We start from the raw sequence: 16,310 nt of genomic DNA, 5'->3' as shown, positions 1-16,310 counted from the left end.
AGCCACTTAGTCAATCAGTGTATAGTTCTACTGTATATTTAAATATCACTAAACTCTAAGTTAAGTCAGAATCCAGAGAGATTACATCACATTCAGCAGCAAAAAGTCCATGTAGATCTGTGAGCCATGCTAAAAGGGACAAGAGCCAGTGGCAGATTTAACTTTGGGGCAGCGTCTGATCAAAGGGAAATTTGGTTAACAGGTAGGGTTGCCAATTTTGGTTGGACATATTCCTGGAGGTTTCATCACATGAGATAATCTTTAATGAAAGGTTCATCTTTAATTCCTGGAGACTTCAGGACAATCCTGGAGGGTTGGCAACTCTATTAACAGGAAACTGGCTTGTCAGCCAACTCAAGGATAATGAGAACAGGCACAGACACACAAAGTTCTGCCAACAAGCCACGGGAATTCATTTAAGGTAAAGATAATTAGATACAGTACCAAGGGACGAGATCTTATTAACATCCTCTACGCCTCTCCAGCTGAAGTCAATACAATGTATTAGTGGTAATACTACTCTTCCATCCTCAAAAACACTTCACTCTCCAAAACTCCCCCTGAAAGTAATATTCCCATTTTACAAGTGGGGAAACTGAGGTTGAGTGCCTTGCTCAAGACCAAAAAGTGTCTCAAAACCAAGCTTAGAACTTCCTTAATCATAGTTTTGGAATCCCATTCATTTTTGAGTGCATTTAACAGACTACTGTGCAAAATAAATCAATATATATATATGCAATAACTTGCATTTTAAAGCAAGAACCTTATGTCATAGGTGCATTTTGTAAACTACCCACAGATTCTAATCTGAATAAAAGGATATTAAGCGCTTGGTTACTTAAAATAAGCAGTTATCTTTAGACATGAGCAAAATCATTGTAGTCAGGAAGGAAAACTTACTCACAGTTCAAAACACAGCATAAGGAACTTTTGTGTTTAGTTTTAGGAGAGAATTCCCCTCTGATGTTAAGACCTTTACATGATAAGTTTTAGCTGGCAGAAAAAAAATCTGCTCTTAAATCACCCCAAAACAAGCTGCAAAGAATCAATGCTGACAGAAGAACCTTGACCAATTTTTGCCGGATATATATTCAAGTGGAAAGGGGCATCTTAGGCCACGTGCTCACTTAAAGTCAGTTCTCATTTCCCAACACCTACGCTGAAACCTGCATTAAGAAACATCCCCAAAAGGCAGCATGCTATCTGAAGTGACCACTTCCAGGGGTCCCCAAGGTTTTTAGTCCAATTTTGTTAGCACTATAAACTGTGTTTAGACTACAATTTAAAAAAAGGCCCAGACCTTTAAAGACCCTAATAATGTAATCAATTTTGATAGTTCTTTTGGTAGCGGCTTTTGAGTTTCACTGTTTATTCTCCCAGCATCTTAAAATGATCAGATATTTATAATACAACTACACAATTTCTCATACAAGTATACACACCTCACTCCTACGGTCACTTTGAGACAGGGGAAGAGTTTTAATACATAACTTATTTTAAACAGTTAACACTCACCTCCTGCTCCTGTTGAAAGATGACAACTCTACCTCCTTTGTCTCCTGTTGCTAGTAATTCTCCAGAATGGTTAAATTCTACTGTAGAAATTATATCCGCTGCATAACCAAGAACAAAAAAAAGCCATGAGTCATCATTTCTTCTAAACATCTATTCAAAAAGTCAAGAAAATTATAAATGGTTAAGGAGTACAAACAGAAAATCTTTCCTGACAGCTTGACAAAGGCTCATTTTAGTCTAAATCAGTTTTATTCTCCGAATAACATGCTCACAACAGGGAAAATGTCCAAAATTGTTTGCTGAGACAGAAAAAGGCCGGTAATAGTGGGTTTTTGGTTTTGGTTTGTAAAGAGGTGTGGAATAGCCAAAAAATGTTAAGCTAAGTATCTCAAAATCATTCCACATTTATTGAGTTAGAAAGATCATAGTTCCAGATTCAGTCATACTCACAGCCTGTTTCAGGAGTCTTTGGTCATCTATTACTAAAACTGAGAAACAGCCCTCATCTCTGGCCACGCCATATATGAAGTAGAAATTGGTTTTCACGTGTTTCTGGTAATACTGACATCTGCATATATATTCTGCTAATTTCACCTAGACCTCTGTCATTCATTTTTAACAGTAGAACTGGACACATGCCCATTACCCACACTGATCTCAAAGCTTGTCTCTTCAGGACTGTATGTACTGTTGGTGTGGATGGGTACAGCTTGCTCAGGAAGGATAGACAGGGGAAAAAGGGAGGAGGTGTTGCCTTATATATTAAAAATGTACACACTTGGACTGAGGTAGAGATGGACATAGGAGACGGAAGTGTTGAGAGTCTCTGGGTTAGGCTTAAAGGGGCAAAAAACAAGGGAGATGTCATGCAAGGCGTCTACTACAGGCCACCTAACCAGGTGGAAGAGGTGGATGAGGCTTTTTTCAAGCAACTAACAATATCATCCAAAGCCCAAGATTTGGTGGTGATGGGGGACTTCAACTATCCGGATATATGTTGGGAAAATAACACAGCGGGGAACAGACTATCCAACAAATTCTTGGACTGCATTGGAGACAACTTTTTATTTCAGAAGGTTGAAAAAGCTAGTAGGGGGGAAGCTGTTCTAGACTTGATTTTAACAAATAGGGAGGAACTCGTTGAGAATGTGAAAGTAGAAGGCAGCCTGGGTGAAAGTGATCATGAAATCATAGACTTTGCAATTCTAAGGAAGGGTAGAAGGGAGAACAGCAAAATAGAGACAATGGATTTCAGGAAGGCAGATTTTGGGAAGCTCAGAGAGCTGATAGGTAAGGTCCCATGGGAATCAAGACTGAGGGGAAAAACAACTGAGGAGAGTTGGCAGTTTTTCAAAGGGACACTATTAAGGGCTCAAAAGCAAGCTATTCCGCTGGTTAGGAAAGATAGAAAATGTGGCAAAAGACCACCTTGGCTTAACCACGAGATCTTGCACGATCTAAAAAATAAAAAGGAGTCATATAAAAAATGGAAACTAGGACAGATTACAAAGGATGAATATAGGCAAACAACACAGGAATGCAGGGGCAAGATTAGAAAGGCAAAGGCACAAAATGAGCTCAAACTAGCTACGGGAATAAAAGGAAACAAGAAGACTTTTTATCAATACATTAGAAGCAAGAGGAAGACCAAAGACAGGGTAGGCCCACTGCTTAGTGAAGAGGGAGAAACAGTAACAGGAAACTTGGAAATGGCAGAGATGCTTAATGACTTCTTTGTTTCGGTCTTCACCGAGAAGTCTGAAGGAATGCCTAACATAGTGAATGCTAATGGGAAGGGGGTAGGTTTAGCGGATAAAATAAAAAAAGAACAAGTTAAACATCACTTAGAAAAGTTAGATGCCTGCAAGTCACCCGGGCCTGATGAAATGCATCCTAGAATACTCAAGGAGCTAATAGAGGAGGTATCTGAGCCTCTAGCTATTATCTTTGGAAAGTCATGGGAGACGGGAGAGATTCCAGAAGACTGGAAAAGGGCAAATATAGTGCCCATCTATAAAAAGGGAAATAAAAACAACCCAGGTAACTACAGACCAGTTAGTTTAACTTCTGTGCCAGGGAAGATAATGGAGCAAGTAATTAAGGAAATCATCTGCCAACACTTGGAAGGTGGTAAGGTGATAGGGAATAGCCAGCATGGATTTGTGAAGAACAAATCATGTCAAACCAATCTGATAGCTTTCTTTGGTAGGATAACGAGCCTTGTGGATAAGGGTGAAGCGGTGGATGTGGTATACCTAGACTTTAGTAAGGCATTTGATACGGTCTCGCATGATATTCTTATCGATAAACTAGGCAAATACAAATTAGATGGGGCTACTATAAGGTGGGTGCATAACTGGCTGGATAATCGTACTCAGAGAGTTGTTATTAATGGTTTCCAATCCTGCTGGAAAGGCGTAACGAGTGGGGTACCGCAGGGGTCTGTTTTGGGACCGGCTCTGTTCAATATCTTCATCAACGACTTAGATATTGGCATAGAAAGTACGCTTATTAAGTTTGCGGATGATACCAAACTGGGAGGGATTGCAACTACTTTGGAGGACAGGGTCATAATTCAAAATGATCTGGACAAATTGGAGAAATGGTCTGAGTTAAACAGGATGAAGTTTAACAAAGACAAATGCAAAGTGCTCCACTTAGGAAGGAAAAATCAATTTCACACATACAGAATGGGAAAAGACTGTCTAGGAAGGAGTACGGCAGAAAGGGATCTAGGGGTTATAGTGGACCACAAGCTAAATATGAGTCAACAGTGTGATGCTGTTGCAAAAAAAGCAAACATGATTCTGGGATGTATTAACAGGTGTGTTGTGAGCAAGACACGAGAAGTCATTCTTCCGCTCTACTCTGCTCTGGTTAGGCCTCAGCTGGAGTATTGTGTCCAGTTCTGGGCGCCGCATTTTAAAAAAGATGTGGAGAAACTGGAAAGGGTCCAAAGAAGAGCAACAAGAATGATTAAAGGTCTTGAGAACATGACCTATGAAGGAAGGCTGAAAGAATTGGGTTTGTTTAGTTTGGAAAAGAGAAGACTGAGAGGGGACATGATAGCAGTTTTCAGGTATATAAAAGGGTGTCATAAGGAGGAGGGAGAGAACTTGTTCACCTTAGCCTCTAAGGATAGAACCAGAAACAATGGGTTTAAACTGCAGCAAGGGAGGTCTAGATTGGACATTAGGAAAAAGTTCCTAACTGTCAGGGTGGTTAAACACTGGAACAAATTGCCTAGGGAGGTTGTGGAATCTCCGTCTCTGGAGATATTTAAGAGTAGGTTAGATAAATGTCTATTAGGGATGGTCTAGGCAGTATTTGGTCCTGCCATGCGGGCAGGGGACTGGACTCGATGACCTCTCGAGGTCCCTTCCAGTCCTATAATCTATGAATCTATGAATCAGAAAACTTTAGGCAGAATTGTTTTACTAGGGTGGACATGCTCAAACATCAGCATCTGAGGAATGCAAGGAAGCAGAACCAGAACAACTACCCTCAAGTTAAGACGTTAAGTTCAAATGCCAGTCTTAAAATAAAAAAAGGGGGGGGGGGGAAGAGGGGGGGAGGTAGAGGAATTACTGTTCTCAGACTACTTCCTCATCAGATTTACCTTGGATTTTTACCTGCTAAAATTGTTTACTAAGGTTTTATTCCCCCCCTTCGAGAGTGCTATATACATTGGGCAAGTTTTGTAATTCTATGTACTGGGTACTCATCTCTGCCAATCATCCCTTTAAGAATGGAATTTAGCCTACAATATATAAATAAACTGGTCTTGCAAGAGAGGCAATGTCAAATGTCAAACGTAGGGTGAAAATTAAGCCCATACCCACCAATCTATATAAATTCCTAGCACATATACAAATACAAGTCTGTTTTTATCTGAGTTATATCTTTCCTCTGCAGAAATTAAAACTAAGCATAAATTATTTTGAATGTTGTGCATGGATTCCTTTAGGCTTCCTGAATCCTACACATGACATGCTATTAAATTAAAAATTAATTTAAAACATTCAGAATTTAAAATATTTCAAGTTTAACCTTTAAACTTACGACCCCGTTCCAACTCAACCAATCGCCAAAGCATTTTCATTCTAGTTAGTTTTTAATACACAATACACTATAGACATAGTGTCAGCAAGGATACAGAGGGGAAAAAAATAAATATCCAGCAAAAGTATAGTATGTATTTTTCCTGGTCGAGTCTGGAGATTAACAAACCCAGGCTATTTTCTTCTCAAGCAACAGAATAAGTACATGAGGGAATCAGAACTTGCACTTCACTGTAGAAATAAATATATGTATACCAGGTTATAAACACTTCCTTCTATGAAACCACAATACATCTCTACCCCAATATAACACGCCCCAATGCAGCGCTCCAGGGGGGCGGGGCTGTGCACTCCGGTGAATGAAAGCAAGTTCGATATAACGCGGTTTCACCTATAACGGAGTAAGATTTTTTGGCTCCCAAGGACAGCGTTATATATGTAGGTGTATGTATATTCTCCATTAACTAGAAGAGATATTTCAGTTTATTCCAGGAATAATATCTTAAATACATTATATTTAATTTGCAGACACTTTCCACTTCATCAGGGAGCAACAAATACAAGACTTTCCGGGAGAAAAAAAAGTAAGTAAGTTATTTTCAGGCACAAAATCTTTTTTCTTCATTCTTGTGTAATGGAGATGAACAATGCACTGCATAATTTTTGTTGTTGTTGCTTGATCTTTTCTGCTTTCTTGTTTTACATTTTGGAGCTCTGAGGAGCTACCTTGCATACTGAATGCTACTGAGCAAAACGTCCCATGTATATCTTAACATCCAAAGATTTCTGCAGAGAGGCAGGTCAGGAATCCATGTTATGAGAACAGAAAGCAGACACCAAAAGTACCCAGCCCCTCTCATTTAAAGGAGGACAGGAAATTTCATGTCTTTTCTCTGTGATTTTGAAGGGAGACATTTTTCAAATGCTTACGGTGGATCTTATGCAAAAATCATTCTGATGTTATTCCAGAAAGATGGGTGGTGCCCTTTGTGGGCATTACTAAAATATCCTGTTTTCTATTTACTGCAATATACAGCAATTACAAGCATGGACTACTGTCTCAAAATTGTGCAATGCCAAGACAGCTTAAACATGCAGGCCAAACTGAGCTGCAAAATCCCCAAATATCAAGGAAAAAGATGCAAAGTCAGACTTCTGGCACGGATGGGAGTATGTTAGATGCACAGCTCAGTTCTGCTCTCCGATATGCAGTGTTCACTGCCGCATATTAGAGAACTGAAAATACAGAGCTGATGAAATTTCTCACTAACATGATCCTAAAGTTAAATATGTAGATGTAATGTAAGCTTCTTTCTAAATACACCAATATTCACACCACACGGGGAGGGGGGGAGGCGGAAGAGCGGGAGGGGAATACTATGCGCTAAATCTCTCATTAACAAAATATAAGTTTATCCTTCATAAATTGATTTCCCCCCCCTTTAAAAGTAACAATATCCATTCATTCCTCCTCACTGCTGACTAAAATGATATTTGCCTCTCACTAATGCTGATGTTTGAGATTACTTTTTAAAAAAGATTTCAGAATATTTATGTAAATAAACAGTAGTATGGGTGTTCAATGTACACCCTTCACAAGTTAGACTGTAAGGGGCAGAGACAGTCTTTTTATTTTGTGTTTGTACAGCACTTAGCATTCTGATCCATGACTAGGGGTCCAAGGCACTACAGTAATACAAATAAATAATAATTAGTAGACGTAGGAGCCAGGAATTCCCAAGTTCAAATCCTGACTCCCTCTGTTATCTTGGGTGAGTAAATTTAAAAACCTCTATTTCCCCATCTGTAAAACAGGAAAATAATAGTTACTGCAAAGGATTGTTTTGAGGGCTAGTTAATGTAAAGCACTTGCAAGTCTGAGAAAGCTATATGATCCAATAAGCAATATTAAAGGAAAATATTTATCAGATAAAAGCCTGGGCACCTCATTCCAAGTCAAAATGGATATTGTATGGCTTCAGAAAACATTGAATACTAACAAATGTACAGAATGAAATATACTTTGAAAAGCATTCCGGAAAATGAGCTGTATTTTCACTGACTGCTGAGCTAACCATGATGAGGAGAAGACAATTTTGCTCATAAACTGGAATGGCACCTGCAAGTTTGAAAGGTAAAAACTGGCTTTAGAACCTGACCGCAGAAGACATGGGTAAAGCTATCACAGTACTTATTTGGCCAAGAAAAAGCATGCTTTGAAAATATTACATATTCACGCCAAAATGCATATTTTTGCAAGCCTAACTGTATGTTTATAGGAATGATCAGAACAGCAAGTCAGGTCAATTAATGCACATTTGATGCATTTCATGACAAGTTATTTTGCAGAACTGCCATTCAAAAAAGGGAAAGGATAAGACCCCACGTTGAAAGCCTTACAATCGTGATATACAGCAATAGAAGCCAGAAAATTCTAAGTGGGGGGATTGTAATTGAATTTTCTGGGATTTGTTGATCTAATGGTTTTCCTTGAACATAATTTTTCTGAAATACGTTCAGAGAAGCGTCTTATGGTCTTTGCTCATGAAGGTAAACCAACTGCCTGTTTTTCACAGAAAAAAAAAGTACATTTTGTACATAGATTTATAATTTTAAGCCTAGAAATCACCTCCTATCACCTCCTAAATGCATCCAGTAGCCTGTAGGAGGTCTCCCAGTCTAAATATTACCTCTCACCTTACAGGTTTGTGTGAGTGTCTGATTAGTGGCCAGCAAGCTGACACAGCTCCTGTTTTGTTTACAGAATCAGCTGCATGAACCTCCATCAGTGAAAGAAGTTTCAGGGCTAGCATCCCCACCCCCTCCAAGAAAAGACAGCATGCTCTTCTGAAGGTGACAAGACATTCAAACTCTGAATGCTGCATCTACTTGTGTTTTATTTTTCTAGTATCCAGAAAACAGGTATTTTAAACGGCTTGGATCAATTTAGTTTTAAATTAAAAAAAGTAAGTTCTTTATTTGCAATCACAACAGAAAATTAGCAACTCCTTTAAGTCTGTAAAACTCGTATTTAAAAAAAAGTAACAATGAATCTAAGGAACTTGTCTCTTATAAGGCAAGCTTGAGCTATTCATTCTCAAAGGTCAAAACATATGTATCCTATACAAGTAATCAAAAAAAGGCTTTCCTATTATTAGCCTGAAAATAGTGCTGAGCTGCACATTTATATAAAATAAGTACTGAAAGTAAAGCAACTAATCAAGCATTTTAAATCAAGTAACTCACCGTTAAGAATACTGTATTCCCATACCTTGGTCAAAGAAAGAGGCAGACATCAAAGCACTGGTGTTAGACTGGGCGGATTTAATAGTGTTTGAGAATTGACAGAGGAAGCATTTCATCTTCCGCAGTGCACTACTTCGCTTGTGTATTTTCATCTGTGTTAACACCCTTGTTCCCAAATAAAATGAATGCTAGTCTTTTCTTTCAAATGGTAACTAGAATCCCAGTGACAATTACAAGGCAGGATTATTTTAGTCCTTCAATGCTGCAATGGGAAACAGAACGTCTACAGAACGTGCTGCTTTCTCTTGCCTCCTCCCTTTTGAGTATGCTATTTTCGCTACAGTCTCTAGGTGGAGGCCTTGGAAACTCTCAGGGCTGCTTTCACCACTGCCCAGGAGCTTCCAAATGATAGGCAAACAGTACAGAGGAGGAAAATCTATGAGGGAGAAGCAGCAAACATATTGAAGCTCTAGTAAGTCTGCATCACAACAGACTTTCAGAAATATACTGCATTCTATATTTTACTGCAGAATGCTCCCCTCCACCCTGAAGCAACAGTGTCACAAGAGATATAATGAAAAAGAACAGCCACCTAAAACTGCACATATTTTATACACCTTAACGAATGTAGTTAACTCAGTCAATCTCCTGACAGACCGGGAGAAAGTCACAGAATGAATGTGCAATCCATCTGTCTTAGGAGGCCACTTATTCTCTTTATTTTATTTTTTTTAACTCCAGCTGTCTTGAGATTTCTTTGACACTAAGGCCTTGTCTACACTACCAGGGTAAGTCGACCTAAGTTACGCTACTCCAGCTACATTAGTCGATGTAGCTTAGGTCGACTTACGGACTGGGAGACGCTCTCCTGTCAACTTGCCTGACTCCTCTCGTTTCGGTGGAGTACTGGAGATTGCTCTGATCCCCAGTGGCTGTAGACATGGCCTAAGAAGCAGTATTCTGACATTTCAAGGGACCAAGAATTTAATTACAGTGGTGCAGTATCAAGAGCAGGCAAGAGGAAGACACTATTCTGATGAAGGCAAAACAGGAGAGCTATTACCTAGATTCATACATGGCCCTCATTGCTATGTTACCTGTGCACTTGTATTGGTGACTTTATTCTCACCCAACCCCACTAAGGTAAGGAAATACAATCACTGTTTTCTAGACAGGAAAACTGAAGCACAGAAAAACAAAGTGACTTGCCCAAGATCCCACAGGAACTGAAGCCAGTTCTCCTGAATCCCAGTCCAGTGCATTAACCACAAGGTTGCTTATTCATCCTTAGAAATGGGAAGTCATCAAACTTCAAATCAGCAGAGCTGAGAAAAGAAGTTCTTTTCATAAAAAGCCTTCCCCATCGCAACTGTCTTATATCTACTTTGATCTGTTACAGTAGTTTTACTCCGCAACAGACACTCCCCCCAAATGGACTATAATGCGAATTTAAATTAAAAACGATGTTAATAATCTTATTCACGTCTCCTGAATTAGGATATTAAGTTAATACACTAAAAAAGCTCTAACAGGATTATTAGGGGCCCTTATCAAAGATAGTTATGCTAAACTACATCTCTTGTACCGTAATGATGTTTAGAAAAAAATTGCTTATTCGCATGAAATGTAATACAGGAAGAATAACCTAATTCCACTACTAATATGCTTACTGCTTTGTAAATATGACTGCAAAATAATGGATGCTGTCAATTTAAGTACGCAGTTAGGGTTGTAATATATTTACAGTAGGTTTTCAGAGTTCTGTTCAAATAAAGCTGGGCAGCCAATTGCAATGCATACATCTGAATAAATAAATAAATAAATAACTAAATTAAAAAAAAAAAATCTAGTAGCGGCAACTCCTAAACTACAACAGCACAAGACTCCTGGCAGGTATATTTTTAGAAACTAGAATTGTCTGCCTAATCCCGGAGCAGAAGTGAAAAGCAGGTTTGATAGATTCCTAACTGATAAAGGTCTTTTAGCAAAGGACAGTCAAACGTACATCACCAGGTTGGTCCCCTGCAGCAGTTGTCATGGAGAGGATAAATGGAGGACTCTTCCAGGGCACCTAAACTTCCTGCTCATTTGTCCCACCATAGTTTAAGTAGAGTTCTCCCAAATCTAAAAAGGAAACAAAAGTGACCTGATCTATCTTACTTATTAATGTGGCATGGGATTGTCAGTTATTTTATTGCTGTTTTTTAAAATCAGGCAGCAAATATCTAATTTCTGCACTAGATATATAAAAGCCATTATATCTGAAAAGAGGCAAATCTAGAGAGCAGGTGAGAAAAATCCTCTACATCCAATTTAGGACCTTTATTATTTACTGAAGAAGGGACTCCTCATCTTAGAGGTCACCTTTTCCTTCTTTCTTCTCCATACTCAATTTTCTACCCATTTTTTCCTCCCCAAAAGGGATAAAAAATTACTATTGGGGCCAGAACTTTCTATAGTCAGGTCCATGATACTGACAACAAAAGGGACTAAACAGAATAATCAAGTAACCGCTCGAAGGTCTGTTATTTGTATGAACAGAGAAACTGTCAATGAATCAGAACAGGATGAAATCCTGTCACTATTCAAGTCAATAGCAAAACAACCATCATCTTCTCTAGAGCTAGGATTTCACCTCAAAGGTCCATCTACAATACACTGTTTTATAGTGGCAGTACCAGATGCTACAGAAGAAGAGGCCAAAATATCGGTAGTGCACAGACATGAAATAACTTGCCCACAGGGAAGTTTTTCCTCTAACCATTATCAGACAGGCTTATTCCAAAGTGGGAGAGTTTATACCCTTATAAAAATGTTGTCATTACCCATACAAATACCTAATTCTTTTATTAATCTTACTAGGCCTCAAGTTATATCTTGAGACAGTGAACTCGAGAGGTTATATAGTATTTAAAATTGCATTTCCTTTCAATTTAGATTTGTTACCTTTCGGTTTAACTGAAGGTAGCCTTATTCTTGTTATTAGGCAAAACAGCCACACCCCAATTCTGTATACTACCATCATGCTTCCTCTTGTTTGTGTCTTCTCAATACTAAATGGGGTCAGTCTGTCTCATCTCATGTCTATAGTCAATTTCACTGCCTGTTTCTGCTATATTCTTTCTGAGACAGGGTTACCAGAACGGAACACAATATTCCAGGGAAAGGCATACCATTGAATTATATCATAGCATTATAATATTTTCAGTATTGGTTTCTTTATACAGCCTAACATTTTGCTTATTTGTTTTTTGACACCCACTGCAGAAATTTACATTGAGTTGTCTGGCCCTCTCCACCCCCTGCCCTCACCCCGAGTGGTTAATTAATATTAGAACCCAGCAACAAATGCATCACTTCACAAATTTCAACACTAAATTTCATCAGTCACTGTGGTGCCCAAACAAATAACTTTGTTAGGCCCCTCTGAAGTTCCCCACAGTCGTCTTTAGTCATAGCTAACCTAGATTATTTTGTTTCCTTTGTCACATCACTGTTCACCTTTTTCCAGTTCACCTGAGCTATATAACATTGACTATAGGACTACTGGGATTAGATATACATGTTGTATATCACTTTAAAGATGGAAACACCAAATTTCTGTGAAGTATTCTTCACTAGCCCCAGCTGTGTGGGATATATAGACCCTAAAATCCCATCATTCTGATTATAGTCTTGATTTTCGGAGGCTGGACGCTCAGCACTTTTTGAAAAAAATCAAGCACCTTAAAAGCATCACAATTTGGACACACAAAAACGGAAGCACCTAAAATACTAGTCCCTTTTGAAAACACTGGCCCTCCATTTTTTTTTCTTAGCATTATTATATAGCTGGTATCTCAAGAACAGCTGAAAACAAACCAGCACTTTACGCCAATCCATCTTGGAATCACGGCTTTCGAATGGTATAAAATGCTAATCTTCACCTTCAGTGGTTCATAAGATTTTGACAACTAAAACTTTGTGGGAATCGTAGTGGAGGAATTAAAATAAGATGGTTATCAGGATGCTATATTAAGGTCCAATATCATGCAACTTGCCAGGACTAGTTGCACCTTTGTTGGCTCAGTACAAAGATTTTCGTGACTTGTAAACATTGCCAAATACTGGTCCTGAACCCAGTGAGTCTAAAGCAAAAAATTCAATCCCTACTACCACATGAAAGCCACTTTTTTTTTTTTTTCCTCTTTGTTTTGTTTTGCCAGGGACAACTGGACAGGGACAGCCCATGTTACTGCTTAACCAATCAGAAGTATCACTTATAGGAGAATGCCACCCAGTGTGCCAACCCAAATGAAAGACTGTGAATCAACCCAGATACATTGCACAGCAGCACAAAGTATCATTAAAGAAATAAACCAAGCCAATGATCTTAAACAAGTATCTTACAATGCCCTACAGGATTGCGGCTGGAGGTTCCTGGTAACTGACCCTGAAGCATTGCCTTATCCTAACAGAATGCAGTCTGCTTTGTATCCAGCATCCTGTAAGCCTTCCAATAGCTATCCCAGCTAAAGTAGCTGCAAGCTATAACTTTTTGGAAGAGTGAGAGTTGGAATATATATGATCTTCAATCTGAAAAGCTGCCGTTAGCTCGCTACATTTCCCATCACTCACAAATCTTGTCCACTTTACTTTTAGAGTTCTAACAAAAATCAAAACTCTCTTGGGGTCAAGAAGAAAACTAATCTTCACTATGAGGATACATTCTGCTGTAGTTTCAAACACAAGCTTTTCTAGGTAAACATGAAGATAGAGACAATGACCTGCAGGTCTCCTAGCTAAAACCAGAGCAATCAAACAAGGCTCCTTTCCTTTTATATCAAGGAAAAAAAAGGTATGTATAAAAAGATGTTTTGATGATTGATGCAATATGTTCAGACTCCACTGTGGGAAGAGAGGACACACTGGAAGCTTAAAAAATATAAAACATCAATTGCTAACAGATAAACCACCCCCAAAAGCAAGGTGGTGCAATGAAAAAATAGTCAGTATTTGCAGAAAATCATGTCTCTTTATTATGTCTCAAGTTGGGCTCCCAAAAATAACTAGTTCCTTTCAGACGTCTTGATCGCTGTGTATGTTTACTATACTGATTTCAGACTATCCTGAGAAACCCACTTCCAAACAATCGTGCTGAGAGGCTTAGTGTTGTACAGCACAGAAATATTATTAATAAGAAGGAACCTTGTCAAATTAACCCCAATATGATTTCCCAGTAGTCTCAAACTTGCATGATTTGGTGGGGGAGGGGGCGGGGAGGAGAGGGGAAGGGGGGCAGGACAGATCACATTCAGAACTATCAGTATTTAAAACAAATCTGAATGGAACCAACTCACTTTGAAGAGTTTCTTCCTGGATCCTCAATTACATTGAAAGAATAAAAACAACGAGGAGTCCTTGTGGCACCTTAGAGACTAACAAATATATTTGGGCATAAGCTTCCATGGGCTATAACCCACTTCATAAGATTCATGGAGTGAAAAATACAGTAAGCAGGTATAAATATACAGCACATGAAAAGATGAGAATTGCCTTACTGGGGGGGGGGGGGGGGTGTCAGTGCTAACGAGGCGAATTCAATTAGGGTGGATGTGGCCCATTCCCAACAGTTGGCTATCCCTCTGAAAATTGAAAGGATAGGCACTGAATATGGGACGTTAGAAGGAATGGCTGGAACACAGATTCGCATAATAATGGGTGGAAAGAAAACCTACAAATCTGTACAGCAGCATGAGTACCTTTCTACCAAAAGACAGGACTCAAGACTGCCCCAGTATCAAACTGGTAATGTCTAGTCATGAAGTTACCTGAAACATTTTCAATGGAGGAAGCATCATCAGCACTAACATTGCTTACGGAGAAAAGATTGCAATCATTGCTGACTCTATTTATCTCTCTCTTCACAGAAGCCAACTGTCCGTGGAATATGCATACAGTCTGCAATGAATCCTTCCAAAGTAAAGAACATCCAGAAGTTTAGGCAAGAATCTATTTCATGGGGAAAAACTAAAGCAAGCTCTCATTTCCTTTTTTCTAGTAACAATGAAATTACACCAGACTTTGGCATATGGTGCTTGTATTAAGGGCAGGACAGCGAGAGCAGAAACATCAGGTTTAGAACTGTCCTTTGAAGCAAGAAACCAAGCAAATGAGTTACTCCTCAAAAGAAGTTGGTGTATACCTGTTCATAGCATCTTGCCTTAGTCTGTAAATTTCACCCTAGATTCTCTTCCTGCGAAACTGCACGAATACCTGCTTGTTGACAAGCAAGATGTGCTGAGTTAAAGAATATCATGGACCTAAGGGCTTGTCTATACTTACGCGCTGGTTCGGCAGCAGGCAATCGAACTTCTGGGTTCGATTTATCACGTCTTGTCTGGACGCGATAAATCGAACCCAGAAGTGCTCCCCGTTGACTCCGGTAATCCTGCTCGGTACGAGTAGTACGCGGAGTCGACGGGGGAGCCTGCCTGCCGTGTCTGGACCGCGGTAAGTTCGAGCTAAGGTACGTCGACTTCAGCTACGTTATTCACGTAGCTGAAGTTGCGTACCTTAGTTCGAATTGGGGGGTTAGTGTAGACCAGGCCTAAGAGTACAAGGTCCACTGTAGAAAGACAGCCATGTCAGGATTCAGGTGAAGCTGAGAAACGAAGGGCCTGGGCCAGAAAAATTAACAATGACGTGCAAGTCAAACAAAAAGATAAATGTCTAGTAAGAAAACAAGCTAAGATCATGCTTAGGGAATGGCTGAATAAACGTATCCCTGAGACCTTAGAGCTGTTTTGCTCTGAAGGAGTAATGTGTTTGAAATTGGAATCTCACTGTAGGCAACTAGTTGAGGGATCTTCCATACTTCGGCCTGAAAACTGGACAGTAGGGAACTTGGTCTATGAGACAATGCAAGCAAGTCAGAGTGCCTAAACGAGATTTTAGTAAGAAACAGCTTGGAAGGGGTTAAAATACTGCAAACTCCATTAGTTCAGATTAATTAGTCTAATGAGCTGACTATACTTTAATGCACTGATTTAATTCCACAAGCTGAATTTGTGAAACTCGATATTCTGTATTGAATCTGTAGTTCCAGTTTACAACTGTAATAGAATATTTATTTTTATCGGCAGAGGTTATCTATTTTAACATAATATGAACTTTGGGCAAGCTTTGCTTATAAAACATGCTTGGCAGGCAGAACATGTTGCCTAGTCTACAGTAGTAAGGCAATCATGGCAGCTAACAGAATGCCTTTATTTCACCAGTCCAAAAAAGTGTTTGCACAAGATTCTGGAACCACTTTGGTCTATCCAAGTGTATATACACTCAGCAAGCAAATCCGTCAGCTTACACAAGTGGAGCAATCTGCTCATGTTTCTAAAGGATCTGAACAAAGAATTGCAGTATTCCAAAATATTTTTGGAGCTATTTGTTGTTTATACACCTTCCCAAGGCCCTTAAATACCAGTTCTGGGATTTCTAGGTTTTATGGAG

General features: G+C 39.2%; 1 protein-coding gene across 4 annotated transcripts in view; it reads right to left on the bottom strand.

Annotated features, from left to right (window-relative positions):
- Positions 1–16,310, bottom strand: part of PPP2R2A (protein phosphatase 2 regulatory subunit Balpha) — an 82,514-nt gene that overhangs the window by 27,449 nt on the left and 38,755 nt on the right. For all 4 annotated transcript variants that reach the window (XM_054017371.1, XM_054017370.1, XM_054017369.1 and 1 more), the window contains one exon: positions 1,516–1,613. In XM_054017371.1, coding sequence (XP_053873346.1) covers positions 1,516–1,613 — 98 coding nt within the window. The remainder of the gene's footprint in view (positions 1–1,515; positions 1,614–16,310) is intronic.

This window comes from Malaclemys terrapin, chromosome 2 (genome assembly GCF_027887155.1).
Source record: "Malaclemys terrapin pileata isolate rMalTer1 chromosome 2, rMalTer1.hap1, whole genome shotgun sequence".
In the NCBI taxonomy this organism is placed as follows: domain Eukaryota; kingdom Metazoa; phylum Chordata; order Testudines; family Emydidae; genus Malaclemys; species Malaclemys terrapin.
The sequence above is the reverse complement of the archived record's forward strand: the minus strand, read 5'-3'. Positions and strand labels throughout refer to the sequence as shown.